Source organism: Hippocampus bargibanti, linkage group LG13 (assembly GCF_051943395.1).
Source record: "Hippocampus bargibanti isolate YZ-2025 linkage group LG13, ASM5194339v1, whole genome shotgun sequence".
Lineage (NCBI taxonomy): Eukaryota > Metazoa > Chordata > Actinopteri > Syngnathiformes > Syngnathidae > Hippocampus > Hippocampus bargibanti.
Genome location: NC_142746.1, coordinates 1,101,269 through 1,120,785, shown reverse-complemented (window position 1 = coordinate 1,120,785; position 19,517 = coordinate 1,101,269). Strand labels below are relative to the sequence as shown.

At 45.7% G+C, this 19,517-nt stretch overlaps 2 protein-coding genes across 3 annotated transcripts in view; one reads left to right on the top strand and one right to left on the bottom strand.

Annotated features, from left to right (window-relative positions):
* lrpprc (leucine-rich pentatricopeptide repeat containing) overlaps positions 1–3,822 on the top strand; it is a 114,944-nt gene extending 111,122 nt beyond the window's left edge. Inside the window, exons 37-38 of the mRNA XM_089012714.1 lie at positions 1,680–1,822; positions 3,599–3,822. Of these exons, the coding sequence (XP_088868840.1) occupies positions 1,680–1,822; positions 3,599–3,667 (212 nt within the window). The 3' untranslated portion in view covers positions 3,668–3,822. The remainder of the gene's footprint in view (positions 1–1,679; positions 1,823–3,598) is intronic.
* On the bottom strand, positions 3,213–19,509 carry abcg8 (ATP binding cassette subfamily G member 8). 2 transcript variants are annotated; one of them, XM_089012715.1, is made up of 14 exons: positions 19,332–19,509; positions 19,120–19,224; positions 18,905–19,052; positions 17,107–17,345; positions 16,866–16,998; positions 16,536–16,805; positions 16,310–16,460; positions 15,379–15,483; positions 15,121–15,320; positions 14,753–14,829; positions 13,522–13,789; positions 12,319–12,446; positions 7,022–7,201; positions 3,213–3,625 (listed from the first exon to the last, which is right to left on the bottom strand). In XM_089012715.1, the coding sequence occupies exons 1-13, from the start codon at positions 19,374–19,376 to the stop codon at positions 7,064–7,066; spliced, it is 2,007 nt and encodes a 668-aa protein (XP_088868841.1). In that variant the 5' UTR covers positions 19,377–19,509; the 3' UTR covers positions 3,213–3,625; positions 7,022–7,063. The 2 variants fall into 2 exon arrangements, with proteins under 2 accessions (XP_088868841.1, XP_088868842.1); XM_089012716.1 differs by having other exon boundaries at positions 15,379–15,480.
* Positions 19,510–19,517: the final 8 nt, after the last annotated feature.

Genomic DNA, 19,517 nt, shown 5'->3' with positions numbered 1-19,517 from the left:
GGAAGTCTTGTTTTTGAGTTGGTGACGAGTCCGTACGTGACATCACTAAAGGACCGCCCCCTGACCGTAAAAAAGACGCATTGTATCGTCCTTCCATCACGTCAATGTATTTTGCTGTACTGTTTGGTTTGAAAACCTTGTGTTGCACCCAAAAGCCACCAGAAGAGGGAGTCCAAGCTCCATGGAAGGAATTTATCAAAGTCAAAGTCAGCTTTATTGTCAGATATGCTAATATGCATGACATACAGCACAGATGAAATTACTGTCCTCTCTGACCCAGCATGCAAGGCACTTATAATTACTTTAACAAACATAAACATGAAAACGCCAATTTGCCGGGAGAGGGGAGCCGCTGCGTGTTCATGCGCCGCCATCTTGGGGAAAAAAAAAAGAAAAAATAACAAATATGACAACACAAAGACACAGAGTCATTCATTCTTCAGGACTTGCTGTACCCTCTTTGTGATGACATGAAGCAGTTATAGTTATAGTTATTTATCAGCCTGTGGAAACGGGCTGATTCATTCCTCACAACAGCGGTGGCCATTTTTGGGTGCGACATTCCCCCCCGACACGGAATAAATTCTTTAATCGATTGCAAACATGTATGCTTTCCTCTTCAGAACTATTTGAATCATATTCATAACTGGATGAGTAACAAGAAAGCATATTCTCCGAATCTGAAGCCATTGTTTTGATTTTCCACCAATGCAAGACGTCTTGGCGTGATGTCACGAGCTGGGGGCGGGACTTTCCTAAAATGCAGATTTTTGATACTAAGTCATTTGTATTGGTGATTTGCATTTGACTAAAAATATCCTACTGCGTGTTTTGGCTATTTTAGATGCTATAAAACGTTTTTCTGATGTCAGTTAAGAAACAAAAAAGTGACGTCAGTTGTCCTTTCAGGCTCTGGCGGTAGCACGAAACTGGGAACGTGGTTGGGGGGGGGGGGGGGGGGGTCATTTCGACCCGTGTTGGGGGAACAGAAAACATGCTGGCCTTTTTGAAGAGGACATGCCCACTAATGAGTTAGCTGTCCTGCCTAGCCTAGCGTGCTAATTGCAACACGACCCGCCACTCAGCTCTTCCCTTCTTCTACGTCGCCCTTTGAACTCTAATTCCGAACACCAACTCTCTACGTTATCACAGTAAAGGCGAGAGCGCATGACTATTTCATTAGCGTTCCGCCGGGATTTGCGTTAGCGCACTTGGGCTGCTTTTCTTTCTCGCTCCATCGACGCAACCTGGATGGAAAGAAGTGGAGGAACGTAAGCGCGACGCATTATTCAGGCAGGAGGAAGTTGGGCTTTTTTCTACTTTCATAACTTTGCTGCTGTGAAATGTAAATTTCTCCACTGCCAGACTAATAAAGGCAAATCCAATCCATACTTTGTTCAAGGTTGATCAAGTGGCGCTAAATGTGGCTAACATGCTTTTAAAATGCTTGAACTTGGCGCAAACAAAGCTTGCTAATCGTTCTTTGTCCATTTTCAATTCATTTTGGTAGACTACTTGAATTGCCACAAAGTCCTTCTTGGTATCGCCAGAGCGCAGTTTCTTGAACAAAAACTGGGAAATACGTCTTCGAAGTTGATTTTGATTTGAAAGTGATGATCAGTCGCCGCCAAAATGGCGGCATTTCCGTCTCAAATGTGTTTGTTTCCCACACGCGGCAGCCGTGGACAAAGACCTGCCGTCGGCCAAGGCGCTGTACCAGCGCATGCTGGAAGAGGGCGTGGTCCTGGACGAGCTGTCACTCAAGCGGCTGGCCGCCTTGCACCACGACGCCGGAGAAACGCCGCCATTCGCCGAGCCCCCCGTGAGTCACGCCTCCATTTTTTTAAAACTCAGTCACTGCCATTCCCGAATGTATAATAATAATCCATTTCATTTCTAAGCGCCTTTCAAAGCTCTCAAGGTTACTTTACACTCGCAAGATATGTTTTTCTGTGAGTGAGCAACGGCAGCCACACAACACACACCAGCATTCACTCAACCCGGAAGTAACTCAAATAGATAGAAAGCTGGCTAGCTAGCCAATCGATACCAAACAGATACCTAGCTAGATAGCTAGCCAACCAGCCAGATAACCATATATCTAATGGATAGCTAGCTAGATAGCCGGCCAGTGAGCTAAATGGCAAATAGCTAGCTAGCGAGATAGCCAGCTAGATAGCTGGATAATAATAATAATAATAATAATAATAATACATTTCATTTGTAAGCGCCTTTCAAAACTCTCAAGGTCACTTTACAGTCACAGGATCAGTTTTTCTGTGGGTGAACGGCGGCAGCCACACGCGCCAGCATTCAGTCAACCCGGAAGTAACTCAAATAGATAGAAAGCTAGCTATTTAGCCAATAGATTGGATTGGATGTACGTTTATTCGTCTTGCAGTGGAGAAATGAGGAAAGGAAAGAAAGAAATAGAAAAACAGCCAATCGATAGCCAACAGATACCCAGCTAGATAACCATATAGCTAATAGATAGATAGCTAGATAGCCGGCCATGGAGCTAGATAGCAAATAGAGAGCTAATAGCTAGCTAGCGAGATAGCCAGCTAGATAGCTAGATAAAATAGCATATATATGTAGCTAGCTAGGTCGCCAGCTAGATAGCTAGATAACTAAATAGCTGGTCAAATAAAAAGGAGTGAAGAGAGGAAAAAAGTAAGAATAAAGTCAAGAGAAAAGACAAAAAAAGCTAATTTGATATGATGAACCATTATTATTATTATTAAATGATAATTAAAAAAATACCTTTGACAGATGCATCACTGTGGGAATCTGAGTGCTTTTTAAAATGTCTGTATTTATTATGATTATTATTATTATTATTATTTTATTTAATTCAGGAATTGAAAACGTCCAGGTCTTGGTTTTTCTTTCTGGGGTGACGATAAAGCGCTGGCCAGTCTTCTGGCCATGTTTTTTTCCTTCTACGAGGGGGCAGCATTTGCCTGTTTTTCACATTAACGCTTTGTTCTAGCTTCAGTTGTTGTTATCGCCCAAAATAAACCAATATGGATGTGTTGCATTGTTCATCCACCCCCATTTCAAGCTCAGATAATTCCAGACCCATATCATTTAGGAATTAACTCTTTTTTTTTTTCTTGATGAGAGAAGAGAGTCTAAGGTTTCTTACGCTGCATTGAATGTTTATGCCGTCCTTAAAGTCAATATTTTGTGGGTCCTGCAATTGGAATGGACACCTTTTTAGTCTGGCAGTCAATGGGTTAATGAATCATTCTCAGAATACATTGAAATGAATTCAAAGCATTTACACTGACTTTATAAATCAAAACACACACGGATCAAAACAGATTAATTAGCCAAGAGGAAGTCTTTTTGTGTGTGTGTGTGTGTGTGTGTGTGTGTGTGTGTGTGTGTGTGTGTGCGTGTGCGTGTGCGGGAGTTCAATCCCTTCTTTGTGTATTAATGGGGATTGAAAGATGAAAGGCGACAAGCTGTTTGGCGAGTGCAAGCTATTTAAGCAGACCCAGGAGGGCGGGCGAAGCCTTTCACAAAAGCCCAACACGGCGCGCCCGAGTGTCATTTTGCCTTTCATGACGACCTCTTCTTTCTTCTTCTGCAGGAATCCTTCAAGTTTTATGCCGACAAACTGAAAGAGAGGACGGTCAAAGCTCAACGTGTCAATCAGTAAAGACCCCCAGTTGCCCCTCCTCCTTCCATTTAGATTTTTTTTTTCTTTTTTTTGTATCCATCCATGATGCGAGTGACGTTCCACTTTCCTCTGCTATCAATAGGACTGTGATAACCGTGTGCAGAGTATTTATGTTAATAAATGTTGGGAATCGACGTGTTGCGTTATTTGTGCTGTGCAGACAAAGAAACAGGAAAAACAAAAATACAAGAATATTTGACATTGATCGTAGTGGGAAATGCTCTTTCGGTTTTCCAACAAATCAGTTTTTGAGCAGGTTTCTGGAACCAATTATGGTTGAATGCAGAGGTTTGACTGTATATACAATATAACGCATATTGATTTCCGGTTGAGAGCTCTTGGAACGAATTAAAAGATTTTACATTGATTATATTGGGAAAAGCTGTTTCGGTTTTCGAACAGGTTTCTGGAACAGATTATGGTCGAATTTGACTGTATATAAAATACAATCCATATTGATATCCGGTTGAGAGCTCTTGGAACGCATTAAAAGATTTTACATTGATTATAATGGGAAAAGCTGTTTCGGTTTTTGAACAGGTTTCAGGAATGCATTATAGTCGAATACGGAGGTTTGACTGTATATACAATACAAAACATATTGAAATCCGGTTGAGCGCTCTTGGAACGCATTAAAAGATTTTACATTGATTATAATGGGAAAAGCTGTTTCGGTTTTTGAACAGGTTTCAGGAAAGCATTATAGTCGAATACGGAGGTTTAACTGTATATACAATACAAAACATATTGAAATCCGGTTGAGCGCTCTTGGAACGCATTAAAAGATTTTACATTGATTATAATGGGGAAAGCTGTTTCGGTTTTTGAACAGGTTTCAGGAACGGATTATAGTCGAATACAGAGGTTTGACTGTATATACAATACAAAACATATTGATATCCTGTTGAGAGCTCTTGGAACGCATTAAAAGATTTTACATTGATTATAATGGGAAAAGCTGTTTCGGTTTTTGAACAGGTTTCTGGAACAGATTATGGTCGAATACAGAGGTTTGACTGTATATACAATACAAACCATTGAAATCCGGTTGAGCGCTCTTGGAACGCATTAAAAGATTTTACATTGATTATAATGGGAAAAGCTGATTCGGTTTTCGAACAGGTTTCTGGAATGGATTATGGTCGAATACAGAGGTTGTTGACAGTATATACAATCAAATCCATATTGATTGATATAATAATAATAATAATAATACTACATTCGATTTTTAAGCGCCTTCCAAAACTCAACACTTTACAGTCGTGTGATAAGAACTTTTTTTGTTGTTTTTTTTTTTCGTGCGGGTGAGCAGCGGCAGCCATTCGCGCCAGTGGTCACTCTCGCCGGAAGTAACACAGCATATGTCGCGTGTCCGTGATGTTGACGCATTTGTGATCATGCAGCCATTGTCTGTTAATCATGTGTGTCCGGAATATAACAGCTGAAGCTGGAACAACTCGCTTAACATGGACTATCCTATACAAGAAATAAAGCAGTCACAAAGAGAGTAGAAAGCACCAGGGAGTAAAACCAAGATCATCATTTTTAGTTCGACTGTTAAAGTGCTCATGTCTGTATTTGGTATTAATTTACTGTTGGACTGTATCAAATTCTTTGTCATAAGCGTCAGTTGTTTTAAAGGACAACCGACGTCGATGACGACAAGTTGTGTCCATAATTTGTAAAATAGCTTCAAATGACTTCTACTGAGCTTATTTTACAAAGATTCCACCGCATATAGCTATATTTTACGTTTTAAGACTGAACATTCAGGAAGTCTTGTTTTTCAGTTGGTGACGAGTCCTCACGTGACGTCAGAAAAGGACCGCCTCCTCACCGTCAAAAAAGACGCATTGTAGCTTCTTTCCATCACGTCAATGTATTTTGCTGTACTGTTTTTTTTTTTTTAAACCATGTCTTACACCCAAAATCCGCCAGCAGAGGCAGGCAAACTCCATGGAAGGAATATATCAGCCTGTGGAAACGGGCTGATTCATTCCTCACCGGAGCTGGTCGCCATTTTGTGCCTCTTTTTTTTTTTGTGAGAGATTGTCCCCCAATGTTGCCTCAAAATGGCCCAAATAAATTCTTTAATCGATTGCAAACATGTATGCTTTGCTCATCAGGACTATTTGATTCATATTCATAACTGGATGTGTAACAAGAAAGCATATCCTCCGAATCTGAAGCCATTGTTTGGATTCACAAGCAATGCAAGACGTATTGGTGTGACGTCACGAAATGGGGGCGGGACTTTCTGAAAATGCCCAATTCGCAGCTCAATTTTTTTTGCAGATTTTGGACACTTGAAGTCATTTTTATTGGTGTTTTGCATTTGACTAAAAATATCATACTGCGTGTTTTGGGTATTTTAGATGCTATAAAACGTTTTTCTGGTGTCAGTTAAAAAACAAAACAGTGACGTCGGTTATCCTTTAAAGTGCTCAACACTTTTTACAACATCCAGTACAATATTGTTATTTTGGAATTAATTAAAGCGCACACTCACAGAGAGAGAGAAAGAGTTTATAGACTGTTTCTAGCTAGCTATCTTGCTAGCTAGCTATTTGCTATCTGTTTGCTCTCTGGCTGGCTGGCCGGCTATCTAGCTTGCTATCGAGCTGGCTGGCTAGATATCTAACTAGCTATCTATTGGCTAGGTAGCTAGCTATCTCTCTATTCGAGTTACTTCCGGGTTGAGTAAACGCTGGCGCGTGTGGCTGCCGCTGCTCACCCACAGAAAAAAACTTGACTGTAAAGTAATAATAATAAGAATTTCAAAACTCTCAAGGTCACTTTACAAGTTTTTTCTGTGGGTGAGCAGCGGCAGCCATACGCGCCAGCGTTCACTTAATCCGGAAGTAACACAAATAGATCGAAAGCTAGCTAGCTAGCCAATAGATAAACAACAGCTAGCTAGCTAGATCGCCATCGAGATAGCTATGTAGCTGATAGATAGCCAGCCAGAGGGCAAACAGATAGCTAATAGCTAGCTAGCGAGATACGTCGATAAACTCTCTAAAGTGACCTTGAGAGTTTTGAAAGGCGCTCATAAATTAAATGTATTATTATTATCATTATTATTATTATTATTATTATTATTACAAGGTCGCAGTGAAAAGAAAGCATGTAACTATTCCCTCAACATTTGTGCGGTGCTCTGCTGCCATCCAGCGGCAGACTGCGGTATCCCCATATGTGGAGGAGGAGGAAAAAAAAGGTATTTGCTTGACTTTTTCCGCCATTGTTTCTTGTTTTTTTTTTTTAAGCCTCATTTGTGATTATCTCCCACAGCTGGTTGGCGTGACGTCTCAATTTTCCAAAAAGTAAAACCTTGCGAGTTGTGATGATCCCGATGAGGCGAATGAATCACTTTCACCAGTCAAGACTGGACTTCTGCTTGATGAATTTCAGGCAGATGTAGTAAAGCGCCATGAAGACCAAGCACACGGCCAGCAGCACCAGGTAACACGAGTACAGAGGGTACTGGTTCATCTTCATCATCTCCACCACCTCACCAAACACACACACAAAAAATACTATTATGAATGTTTCACTTATAATGAATATTAATAATAATAATACATTTCATTTATAAGTGCCATTCAAAACTCTCACGGTCACTATACAGTCAGAGGACAAGCGTTTTTTCCTGTGGGTGAGAAGCGGCAGCCATGCTCCAGCATTCACTCAAACCGGAAGTAACTCAAATAGATAGCAAGCTAGCTAGCGAATAGATAGCTAATAGCTAGTGAATAGATAGCTAATAGCTAGCGAATAGATAGCTAATAGCTAGTGAATAGCTAGCAAATACATAGCTAATAGCTAGCGAATAAATAGCTAATAGATAGTGAATAGATAACTAATAGCTAGTGAATAGATAGCTAATAGCTAGTGAATAACTAGCGAATACAGAGCTAATAGCTAGTGAATAGATAGCGGATAGCTAGTGAATAGATAGCTTTTAGCTAGCGAATGCATAGCTAATAGCTAGTGAATGGATAGCTAATATCTAGCGAATAGATAGCTAATAGCTAGTGAAAAGCTAGAAAATACATAGCTAATAGCTAGCAAATAGATAGCTAATAGATAGTGAATATATAACTAATAGCTAGTGAATAGATAGCTAATAGCTAGTGAATAGCTAGTGAATACATAGCTAATAGCTAGTGAATAGATAGCTATTAGCTACCAAAAACATAGCTTATAGCTAGCAAATAGATAGCTAATAGCTAGTGAAAAGCTAGCGAATACATAGCTAATAGCTTGTGAATAGATAGCTAATAGCTAGAAAATAGATAGCTAATAGCTAGTGAATAGATAGCTAATAGCTAGTTATTCACTAGCTATTAGCTAGCAAATAGATAGCTAATCGCTAGTGAATAGATAGCTAATAGCTAGTGAATAGCTAGCTATTAGCTACCTAATACATAGCTAATAGCTAGCGAATAGATTGCTAATAGCTAGCAAATATGTATTAGAATATGATGTTTTCCCCGACACATTCCAATCGGTGAAAATCGACAAAGACGTGAGGGAACGCTGGCGCGTGTGGCTGCCACTGCTCACCCGCAGAAAAAATATCCTATGACTGTAAAGTGTCCTTGAGAGTTTTGAAAGGCGTGTATTAATGAAATGTATTATTATTGTTATTAAAGGTGTGTTTGACAATAGTTTTGCAGTACATTTAAAGGACAACCGACGTCTCCGGACAAGTTGTGTCCATAATTTTTAAAATGGCTTCAAATGACTTCTACTGAGCCTATTTTACAAGATTCCACCGCATATAGCTATATTTTACATTTTAACACTCGTGCTGAATATTCCGGAAGTCTTGTTTTTGAGTTGGTGACGAGTCCGTACGTGACGTCACTGAAGGAATGCCCCTGACCGAAAAAAGGACACATTGTAGGAGTCCTTCCATCACGTCAATGCTTGTTTGGTCTAAAAACCTCGCGTTGCGCCAGAAGAGGGCGTCCAAGATCCATACACAGAAGATTAAGATGGCGCCCCCCTGTGTGGCTGCCTCCACAGCAGCTCTTTCCCTTTCTTGTCTACTTTTTCACTTCTTTACTTTTCCGTTTTTGTTTTGCCTGATCTCGCTCCATAAACCTACGGAGAGGAGATGGGCATCTTTTCTTTTGCTCATCGCCGTTATTTTTTACTTTTTCATCGCTCCTGTGAACGGGGAATCCACGCGCACGCGGAATCCCATTGTTTACAGTCGAGACCAGCTACTAGCGTGGCGGGCTAATAGCGGACTAGCGGCCGCCGCACCAGACATCCCCGATGAATTGAAGAGGAGGAAACGAGGATGTCGGGCCGGGAAAGATCGCCGCAAAAGAACGAGGAAATACCGACACGTTCTCCCGTCCGTCATCATGGGGAACGTGAGATCGCTCCCAAATAAAATGGACGAGCTCGCGGCGCTAACGCGACATCAGAGGGAGTACCGGGAAGCCAGCTTGCTACTCGTCACGGAGACATGGCTTTCGGCAATCACTCCGGACGCCCACGCTGAGTTGGAGGGCTTCCAACTCGTACGAGCGGACAGAAATGAAGGCAGCGGTAAGCAGAAAGGAGGGGGGATTGCTGTATTTGTGAATGACAAATGGTGCAATCCTGGGCACATCACGGTGAAGGAAAAACTTTGCACTCGGGACATCGAGCTGCTAGCCGTTAGCCTCCGGCCGCGTTACCTGCCACGGGAATTCTCACACGTCATAGCCGTGACGACGTACATTCCCCCTACGGCAAATGGCGGCGCTGCCTCCGATGCCCTCATATCTGTTGTAAACAAGCTGCAAACCCAGTCCCCCAACGCCTTGTTTATCATCTCAGGGGACTTCAATCACATTTCCCTGAAATTCTCCCTCCCAACATTCACACAGTATGTAACTTGTGCCACCAGAGACAATAACATATTGGACCTATTTTATTCAAACGCCAAGGATGCATACAAACCCTCCCCCCTCCCCCCTCTCGGAAGAGCAGACCACAATATGGTTTATCTCAAGCCTGTGTACAAACCCCTTGTCCAGAGGCAACCAGCTGTGACCCGCACGATCAAAAGATGGTCCACAGAAGCTGAAGAAGCTCTGCGGGACTGTTTTGATTCAACCAGGTGGGAGCTCTTTACTGAGATTCATGGGGAAGACATTGACTCACTCACCAACACCATCACAGACTACATTAACTTTTGTGAACAAAACACCGTACCCACCAGGACTGTGCGGTGTTTTGCCAACAACAAACCATGGATTAATCCTGACATAAAAGTCCTCCTGAAGGAGAAGAAAAGGGCTTTTGTGTCGGGCAACAGAGAGGAACTGAAGGCCGTGCAGATCCAACTGAGGAGGAAGATCAGAGAGGGGAAGAAGGCCTACAGGATGAAAATGGAGGAGCAGCTGCAAGCCAGCAATGTCGCTGGTGTCTGGAAGGGCCTGAAAAACATCTCAGGCCACAAAAGCCCAGTGACATTGAACGAAAAAGACAAGGACTGGGCAGATGAACTCAACCGCTTTTTCAATCGGTTTGACAAGACGCCAGCCGCCCCCGGCCCACCGTCAACTTCACCTGTAGCTGCACCTGCACCAACTCTCACTGTGGCCTTACCCTCCCTGCCCCCTCTCACGACCAGCTCTCCACAACCAACATCTGCCCTCCCAACCGTTGCCACACCCTCAGCCGCCACTCTGCCTCCTGGTTCCTGCCTGTCTGTCACAACTGCGCAGGTGAGGAACCAACTGAGGAGGATGAAGGTGAGGAAGGCAGCAGGTCCGGATGACATCAGTTCCCGACTCCTCAAGACCTGCTCCGACCAGCTGTGTGACATTGTCCAGCACTTGTTCAACCTGAGCCTGAAGCTGGGCAGAGTTCCACAGCTGTGGAAAACGTCATGCCTGGTCCCAGTGCCCAAGATTGCCAACCCCAAAGAGCTCAACAGCTACAGACCGGTGGCGCTGACGTCTCACCTGATGAAGACGCTGGAGAGACTTGTCCTCACCCACCTGCGACCGCTGGCAAGCTCATCGCTGGACCCGCTGCAGTTTGCCTACCAGCCCAGCATCGGTGTGGAGGATGCCATCATCTACCTCCTCCATACGGCGTTGCTGCACCTGGAGAATGCTGGGAGCACGGTGAGGATCACATTCTTCGATTTCTCCAGTGCCTTCAACACCATCCAGCCCAGTCTACTGGGGGACAAGCTGCAGCATGCCGGAGTCGACCATCACCTCACATCCTGGATTACAGACTACCTCACAAACAGGCCACAGTACGTGAGGGTAAAGAACTGTGAGTCGGACAGGCTTCTCTGCAGCACCGGAGCGCCGCAGGGAACAGTCCTGGCTCCATTCCTCTTCACCCTCTACACCTCGGACTTCAACTACAACACCCCAACCTGCCACCTTCAGAAGTTCTCCGACGACTCAGCTATTGTCGGCCTCATTACAGAGGGAGACGATAGGGAGTACAGGGGACTGACAAAGGACTTTGTGGACTGGTGCCAGCAGAATCACCTCCAGATCAACACTGGCAAAACCAAGGAGCTGGTGGTGGATTTCTGCAGGAAACAATCGTCACCTGCACCATTGAACATCCAGGGTTCGGACATTGAGAGGGTGACCTCCTACAAGTACCTGGGTGTTACTCTAAACAATAAACTGGACTGGACAACAAACACGGATGCCCTAATCAAAAAGGGACAGAGTCGCCTCTTCCTCCTCAGGAAACTGAGGTCTTTTGGAGTTCAGGGGTCACTCCTAAAGACTTTCTATGACTCTGTGGTGGCATCAGCCATCCACTATGGCATTGTCTGCTGGTCAGGCAGCATCACCACCCGGGACAGAAAAAGACTGGAGCGCTTTGTCAAGCGGGCCAGTTCTGTCGTGGGCTGCTCGCTGGACTCTCTAGAGGAGGTGGGCAACAGACGGACGCTAGCTAAACTAAAAGCTATGACGGACAGCCCCTCCCACCCCCTCCTGCCCATCCTGACAGCTCTGGGTAGCTCCTTTAGCCAGAGACTATTACACCCGCGCTGCAAGAAGGAGAGGTACCGCCGCTCGTTCCTACCGACTGCTGTCAGGCTTCACAATTCCCAATGATCACATGTGAAAAAAAAACAAAACAAAAAAAAAAAAACTGGACACTTGTAAATATGGGTTGTTGCAATATATCTTAATGCATCTCTTGATTCTGCACTATGTACAGTCTTGTTTATAGAACGGTTTTTGCACATCTACATTTGCACAGTATACAGTTGACATTTTTATTTTGTTATGCTTAGAATATCTTGTTTTCTATCCTTTCACTCCCACCCCAACCCCATCCCTCTTCAATTGCTGCTGTGGACTGCAAATTTCCCCATTGCGGGACGAATAAAGGTATTCTGATTCTGATTCTGATTCTGATATAAGGAACACATTTTTAAACACAATCGCAAGGTATAAAATGGATGGAAAATACGCTGCCTTGAAGGGGGCGGAGCTTCTGCATGAGGTGTTGACTTTGTTACACTGCTTGTTCAATTGACAGTGGATCCCCTTTTCAGCCTGCTACTGAATCCCTCCCCCGCAAACCCTGAATGAATGATTGATGTCTTTATATGTTGGTAGGCATGTTGCTCTTACGTGTATTCCGTCCACGTCCAGGGTGAGGTTGCCCAGGGTGACGGGGTATTTGTTTCCTCGGAACTGTACCAGTAGAAGACCTTGGAAGCCCCAACGCATGAAGGAGGTGTGAGAGAGCCACGACGCCACTGCGAGATGGAGGAATCCAATTTTCAAATGGCCCACGGATAACCCAGCGTTATGGTTAGGGACTAGGGTTAGGGGTTGGGTTTAGGGTTAGGGTTAGGGTTTATGGTTAGGGTTTGGTGTTAGTATTAGGGGTTTGGGTTAGGGTTAAGGATTAAAGGACAACCGACATCACTTTTTTGTTTAACTGACATCAGAAAAACGCTTTATAGCATCTAAAATACCCAAAACACGCAGTATGATATTTTTAGTCAAATACAAAACACCAATAAAAATGACTTCAATTGTCCAAAATCTGCAAAAAATTGAACCCGGAAGTAGCCAGTTTCAGAAGGTCCCGCCCCCTTGTTCGTGGCGTCACCCCAAGACGTCTGGCCTTGCTGGAGAATCAAAATAATGGCTTCAGATTCGGAGAATATGCTTTCTTGTTACTCATCCAGTTATGAATATGATTCAAATAGTTCTGAAGAGGAAAGCATACATGTTTGCAATCGATTAAATAATTGATTCCGTGTCATTTTGAGGCAATAGGGGGGGGGGGGGGGGGGGGGGGGGGGAATGTAGCACTAAAAAAGATCCAGAAAATGGCGACAATTAATCAGCCCGTTTCCACAGGCTGATTAATTACTTCCACGGAGCTTCGTCGCCCTCTTCTGCCTCTTTTTGGTGCAACACGAAGTTTTCAGACCAAACAAGTACAGCAAAATGCATTGACGTGATGGAAGGACTGCGACAATGTGTCCTTTTTTTTCGTTCAGGGGCGTTCCTTCAGTGACGTCACGTACGGACTCGTCACCAACTCAAAAACAAGACTTCCGGAATATTCAGCACGAGTTTTAAAATGTAAAATATAGCTATATGCGGTGGAATCTTTGTAAAATACGCTCAGTAGAAGTCATTTGAAGCCATTTTAAAAATTATGGACACAACTTGTCCGGAGACGTCGGTTGTCCTTTACGGGTTAGGATTAGGGGTTAGAGTTAAGGATTAAGGGTTAGGGGTGTGAGTTGGGGTCAGAGGGGTGAGTTAGGGTTAGGCCAGGCCAGACCCGACCCGGCCAGACCCTCCTCAGCTCACCCAGCCACATGTTTTCCAGGCTGATGACGAAGCCCCCGGTCAAATAGAAGACGGTGAAGAGCGAGTTTCCCGTGAAGGCGGATGTCTGCAGGGTGGGCAGGGCGGCGGCCACAAAGAGCGCCATGGCGCGGCTGCAGTACACCATCAGCCACACCAGCAGGAAGTTGAGCAGGAAGTGCTCCACCACCTCGTTTAGGCCCGCCAACCAGTAGATTGGCACCGCGTAGACCAGGGTGAACACGCAGTGCTCGGGTAACTCCCCCAGCACCTGCAGATGTGTTTGGGAACAATTGGATCCCTTTGTTGTGGCAATGCCCTCGTCGCCGAATGCAAAGGTCTCGCTAACCGGGTTCCTGTCTTGCCAATACTTTGCCAAACCCGGGTTTCTATCTGGCAGGTTGGCGTTTGATCGATTCTCCTTCATTCGCGGCGGACTACGGAGTCATCCTGGAGAGCACTGGTGTCAAAGTCAAGGCTCGGGGGCCAGATTTAGCCCGCCACGTCATTTTATGTGGCCCACAAAAGCAAATCAAACTTGTGAAATTCCAGGCTCACCTCTCGAACTAGCTAGTGATCCAGCTAAGTAGCAATGCAGCTATCTAGCTCTCTTTATATTCCACTATCTGGCTAATCTCTGTATTATCTAACTATTCACTAGCTATTAGCTAGCTATTTGCTAAGCTATTAGCTATCTATTCGCTAGCGAGTAGCTATCTGTTCGCTGGGTATTAGCTATCTGTTTGCTAGCTATTAGCTATCTGTTTGCTGGTTATTAGATATCTATTAGCTATCTGTTTGCTAGGTATTAGCTAGCTATTGCTATCTATTTGCGAGGTATTAGCTATCTATTAATCAACTATTGGCTATCTAATTGCTAGCTATTAGTTATCTATTCACAAGCTATTAGCTATCTATTCGCTAGGTTTTAACTATCTAATTGCTAGCTATTAGCAATCTTTTTGCTAGCTATTAGCTATGTATTCGCTAGCTAGCTAGCTTGCTTTCTATTTGAATTACTTCCGGGTTGAGTTAATGCTGGCGCATGTGGCTGCCGCTGATCACCCACAGAAAAACTAAGCCTGTGACTGTAAAGTGACCTTGAGAGTTTTGAAAGGCGCTTAGAAATCAAATGAAATGTATTATTATTATTATTATTATTATTATTATTATTATTATTATTAACCCGACACAGAGCAAGACTGCCCCCTGGTGCTAATTTTGTGTGCTGCACCTTAGCAAAGAAGTAGGAGGTCACGGAGTACATGCCATCTTCCAGCTCGTGATAGAGCATGGCTCTCTCTGAGTGACCTACAAAAAAAAAACATTTGCCGTGTTAGACTTGAGCTAGCGCCACACGCATAATAGCCGAGCCGGATTTTTCTCGGTATCAAGTCTCAATAAAGCCTCCACGGAGTCAATGGTGGACCTTGGTCTCCAGACTGGCCTGCTGCTTAATCAAGAGATTATCTATACTTTACCATCTCCCGATTGGGTGTCATGTACAGTTCGTCGTCTTTGATAAGCGATAGGACTCACCAGAGGACAAAGAACGACCTTGACCCGTCCATTCGATTGGGCATTTGATAGGAAAGGACTCACATTTTGCGATGACGTCCAGCACCACGGCGAAAGGCGTCAGCGCTCCGATCATGTAGAGCAGGGCCACGATGTCCTGCACGGACAGGGGCTGCTCTCCGGCGCCGTAGTACAGGAAGCCCACCAGTAGGGACATCAGCAGGGCCTCCAGGCCGTGGACCAGCAGGGTGACCAGGTCTCGGTAGTCGTTGTACATGTGGCGCCTGGAGGGGGACGAGATGGTTGGCGCCGCCGGGCGTCTCCGGTTTGCCGACTTTTTACCTGATCAGAATGGAAAACTGCTGCAAGCGCCCCGGGGCTCGCCCTTTTCCCTCAGAGGTGACCACGACGTGGTCCTCTTGCGCCTCGTTGGTCGGCGGGGAGCTGCTGCAAACAAACGTCTTCTCTTATTGGTTGTTGATGAGATGTCGGCGCGTGAGCCGCTGCAATGCTAACCGCGTTGCAAAGTAACAGAACGGGGTGGATTTGATGTCTCACCCTGCGGTCGTTGATCAAGCGCTAGGCTTTGCGGTGGTAGCATTTGGGATGCTAACCGGGCCTATGATAGCACTGAAGGCAGATGGATTTGTGGGTTATGCCCTGTGGTTGGGTACATTTCGAGTACAAGCATACTAACCGTTAGCATCGATGAGAAGGTTTCTTCAGCCGTCATCTGTACAAATTTGAAGGTGACGGACGTTTCGCTTCTTATCCAAGAGGCTTCATTGGATAAGAAGCGAAACGTCCTACACCTTCAAAGAAGTACAGATGACGGCTGAAGAAACCTTCTCATCGATGGACCACTCCTGTACGACTGAGGGCTTACACAGACGTAACCGTTAGCATGCCGATATGCAAAGACCTGCATCTGAAAATCGGATGGTTGTGGATTTTTCTATCAAGGAAATGCTAACACCGAACTGTCTCGCAAGATGGCAACCCGGGACAAGGGGCTAAAGGCAGATCGGTCCGGATTTTACTTGTTGCCTTCTTGTCGTGGTCTATTCTTGGTGAGAGAAACTTGGAAAGCGCCAAGGAGGATCTTTGCGTCTCCTGTCTCGTTTTAGGATCTTTAGTCTCGTAAAAAAAATGGCAAGATTTTGCTCTGCTGACATATGACAAGATAAGCAGGGTACAAGATGCTACGGCTGTAAGATAAGGCTGCTTGTCATCGGCTGCTAGTTTTAATGACGTCGATAAATTGCAAAACCACCTTTGAGAGTGGGCCGTGCCCGTTGCACTGTTCCACATGTGGTCATCGGTGTCTCGGACCTTTTCCGAAAATTGCTCCGCCAACACTCGGGCCCGCTCCAGACACCGGGCCTCTCGCTCCGGACTCCGGCGGTCGATGCTGATCAGGTCCACTGGCGCGTAAACCCGAGGAGCCCGTCAGAAATGTTCTCCGAGATTGCAGAAGAGAGAAAACTTCAAGATCCTACCGTAAAAGTCAGATGGATTGCAGTAGCGCGGGCAGGGGTGGCCCAGCGCCGTGAAGTACGCTACCATGTCCCGGGCGGCACCGCAGTACACGGCCGAGCCAGAGGAGAGTAAGACCACCAGGTCAAAGAGTCGGAAGATGTCTGAGCGAGGCTGGTGGACCGACAGCAGAACCAGACGGTTCCCTTTGGCCAGGCGTGACAGCGTGAGCACCAGATTGTGGGCCGTGAAGCTGTCCAGACCTGATGTGGGCTCGTCCAGAATCAAGATACCTGGAAACCCAAGTGGTTGCTGCGGGGTTCGGTCTAAGAGAAGGGGTTGCGGGCTCTTACCAGGGTTCCAGAGGAGTTGGACTGCAATGCTGACCCGCCTGCGCTCTCCTCCGGACACCCCCCTGACGTAGTCATTTCCCACCCTGGTATGAGCGCACTGTCTCAGTCGTAGCTCAGCGATGACGTCGTCCACCTGAAAGGGAAGATGGTCCCAAACCGGTCGGAACGCAATTGTCGGGTTTTCCAGCCTCAGACATGCAAAAAACGGGGAGGTCCGGTCGATCGGTCGACTCTGCGTTACCCTGCGGTCGCGCTGGGCCTGTGTGAAATGCGTTGGCAGCCTGAGCTTGGCCACAAAGGCCAGGGTCTCGCGCACTGTGAGGTGAGGGAGGAGGCGGTCATCCTGGCGCACATGCGCAATGCTCTTCTTGACCAGTTGGGCCGTGTTGGGGCGGCCGTTGATCAGAATCTGGCCTGACGTCACGCCGCCGCCCTCGTCGCGACACGTGATGATGTCCAGCAGCGAGGTTTTGCCGCAGCCTGCAGATTTTCGCCCATTATAATAATAATAATAATAATAAAATAAATTTCATTTCTAAGCGCCTTTCTAAACTCTCAAGGTCACTTTACAGTCACAGGATCAGTTTTTCTGTCGGTGAGCAGCGGCAGCCACATGCACCAGCGTTCACTCAACCCGGAAGTAACTCAAATAGATGGAAAACTAGCTAGCTAGCTAATAGATAGACAATAGATAGATAGCTAGATAGCAAGCCAGCTAACTAGAAAGATATACAGCTAGCCAGCTACATAGCTAGCTAGCCACACAGCTAACCAGCTAGATAGATATATAGCTACTAGATATAGCTAGCTAAGTGCGCTCACGAGCCTTGATTGTTTTTTTTCTTGTTGTTTTTGTGTTTTCTTTTGTCACTTTAACATGTTGTTGCGTCGTGTAAAATGGAGACCGATTGTTTTAAGCATTTTTGGCTACGTCATTCATCAAAGAGAAGACTGTGCTAAGTGGTAACGCCTTTTCGGCAGCACCAATACAGTAAAGTCTCGTTATATCGATATTCTCGGGAGTCCGAAAAAATATTGATATAACCGGGACTATCGATATATCCGACCCTGCGCACATGTAATTTTCTCCTTGCGTTCATAGAAATAGTATCGTAATAAGCGGTACTATCGATATAACCGATATCGATATAACGAGACTTTACTGTATTTTTGATCAAGAGGAATGTTGGTGCCATTTGAGTGTCATGGCTGTACAGCTCGGCGGCAATTTAGCTTTTTTGGCGACAGTGATGGGTGGCATTTTCACAGCCCAGCTGTGGTCAGCTGAAAGGTCGGAAAGGTCGCGGCTTGGAATTGAAGCGGATTTCCAATACATGGGACAGGAGATGTGAGATAATTTCTTTTCATCAATGGATGCGACAGCTTTCAACATTTAGCTTGTAGCGGACATGCACGTCTGACGTCTCTGATCCACTGGTGAAAATGGCGCTTTGAACCTCTAGAACTGCTTCATACGACAATGAGAGTGCAGAAAGTGCTGAAGATTTAATGTTTGTCTGTCTTTTGTGTCACATTATTTGCTATTTGTTGTTTTTATTTGTTTTGACTTCAAGATGGCCGCCGCGAGAGTGGCTGCCTTGACAGAACTCCTATATTTAGTTTTTTTTTTTACTTCTTCCTTTCCTTTCCTCTTCCTTCTAACACTTTGCTGCTATGAAATGTCCATTTCTCCACGGTGGGACAAATCAAGGCTCATCCAATCCAATCCAATGACAGACGGCTTTCTGGTCTGACCATTAGTTGTGACAACGTGGGTTTACAACGCTCTGGTCTTTGAGGTTTTAGGTTGGCCCCCACACAGTCGCGAGAGGAACATTCCGTAACATTCAGGTTGCCGATCAATCCCTCGACGCTTTGGGTCGCGAATCCATGAAAAAAATGTCAAATGAGCCTAAACCCGGGAGAGCTCTGAGGTCTGCAGACTCGGTCAGCTGAAGCCCAGAGTTCAAAGCAAACATGGTGACGCCGCATTTTGCTGCTCTGCCGCACACGAATACGAATTGGGTTTTGAGTTTTACCCGAGCTCCCGATGACGGCCAGCATCTGTCCACTGCGGACGCGTAGGCTCAGTTTGTGGATGGCCGTCTGCTTGTCGCCTTTCCCTCCCCACGGTAGCCTGAACTCCGACAGCTTCTCGTACCAGGGAATCTGCGCCGCCGCGTCCACCTGCGATGGACGCACGCTCACTTGCCGGGACGGATGCCGCGTGCGACGATGGCATGTGGTCACCCACCTCGTAGTGCAGGTTGTTGACTTCCAGCCGGTTGCAGTCACCGCCGTAGGTGAAGTAGAGGCTGCTGTCCTCCTCCCCCGAGAACGGCCCGGTGTCCCCGTGCAGCTGCAAACAAATGCCAGCGTTCGATTTTGGAGTTAGCCATCCAAAGTACTCCACGCAGCCTTTACTGTCCACAAAGCAAACAGCAAAGGAGGAAGTCGGCGACTGACCCGCGAGGATCCATTGGCGCGAGTCAGGCTGCTGTTTGGTTCCATGATGACGCAAGTTGATATTTGTCCGTCCGATGGTCGAGGCGGCCGCTGCGCCCCCACTTCTTTTCCAGCGTCACCCCCTCCCAAAACGACGTACCTTCACCTCGCCGGCTTCCGGGACGCACGGCTGGTTTCTCCCCATCC

What these genes read in the sequence shown, in the direction of transcription:
- abcg8 (XM_089012715.1), bottom strand. Translation starts at nt 19,376, where the DNA reads ATGGAACCAAACAGCAGCCTGACTCGCGCCAATGGATCCTCGCGG. An exon ending in CAGTTTTCCATTCTGATCAG is followed by an intron (nt 15,321 to 15,378) that starts GTAAAAAGTCGG and finishes GTCCCCCTCCAG; the next exon opens with GCGCCACATGTACAACGACT. An exon ending in TGGACGTGGACGGAATACAC is followed by an intron (nt 7,202 to 12,318) that starts GTAAGAGCAACA and finishes GTGTTTGGTGAG; the next exon opens with GTGGTGGAGATGATGAAGAT.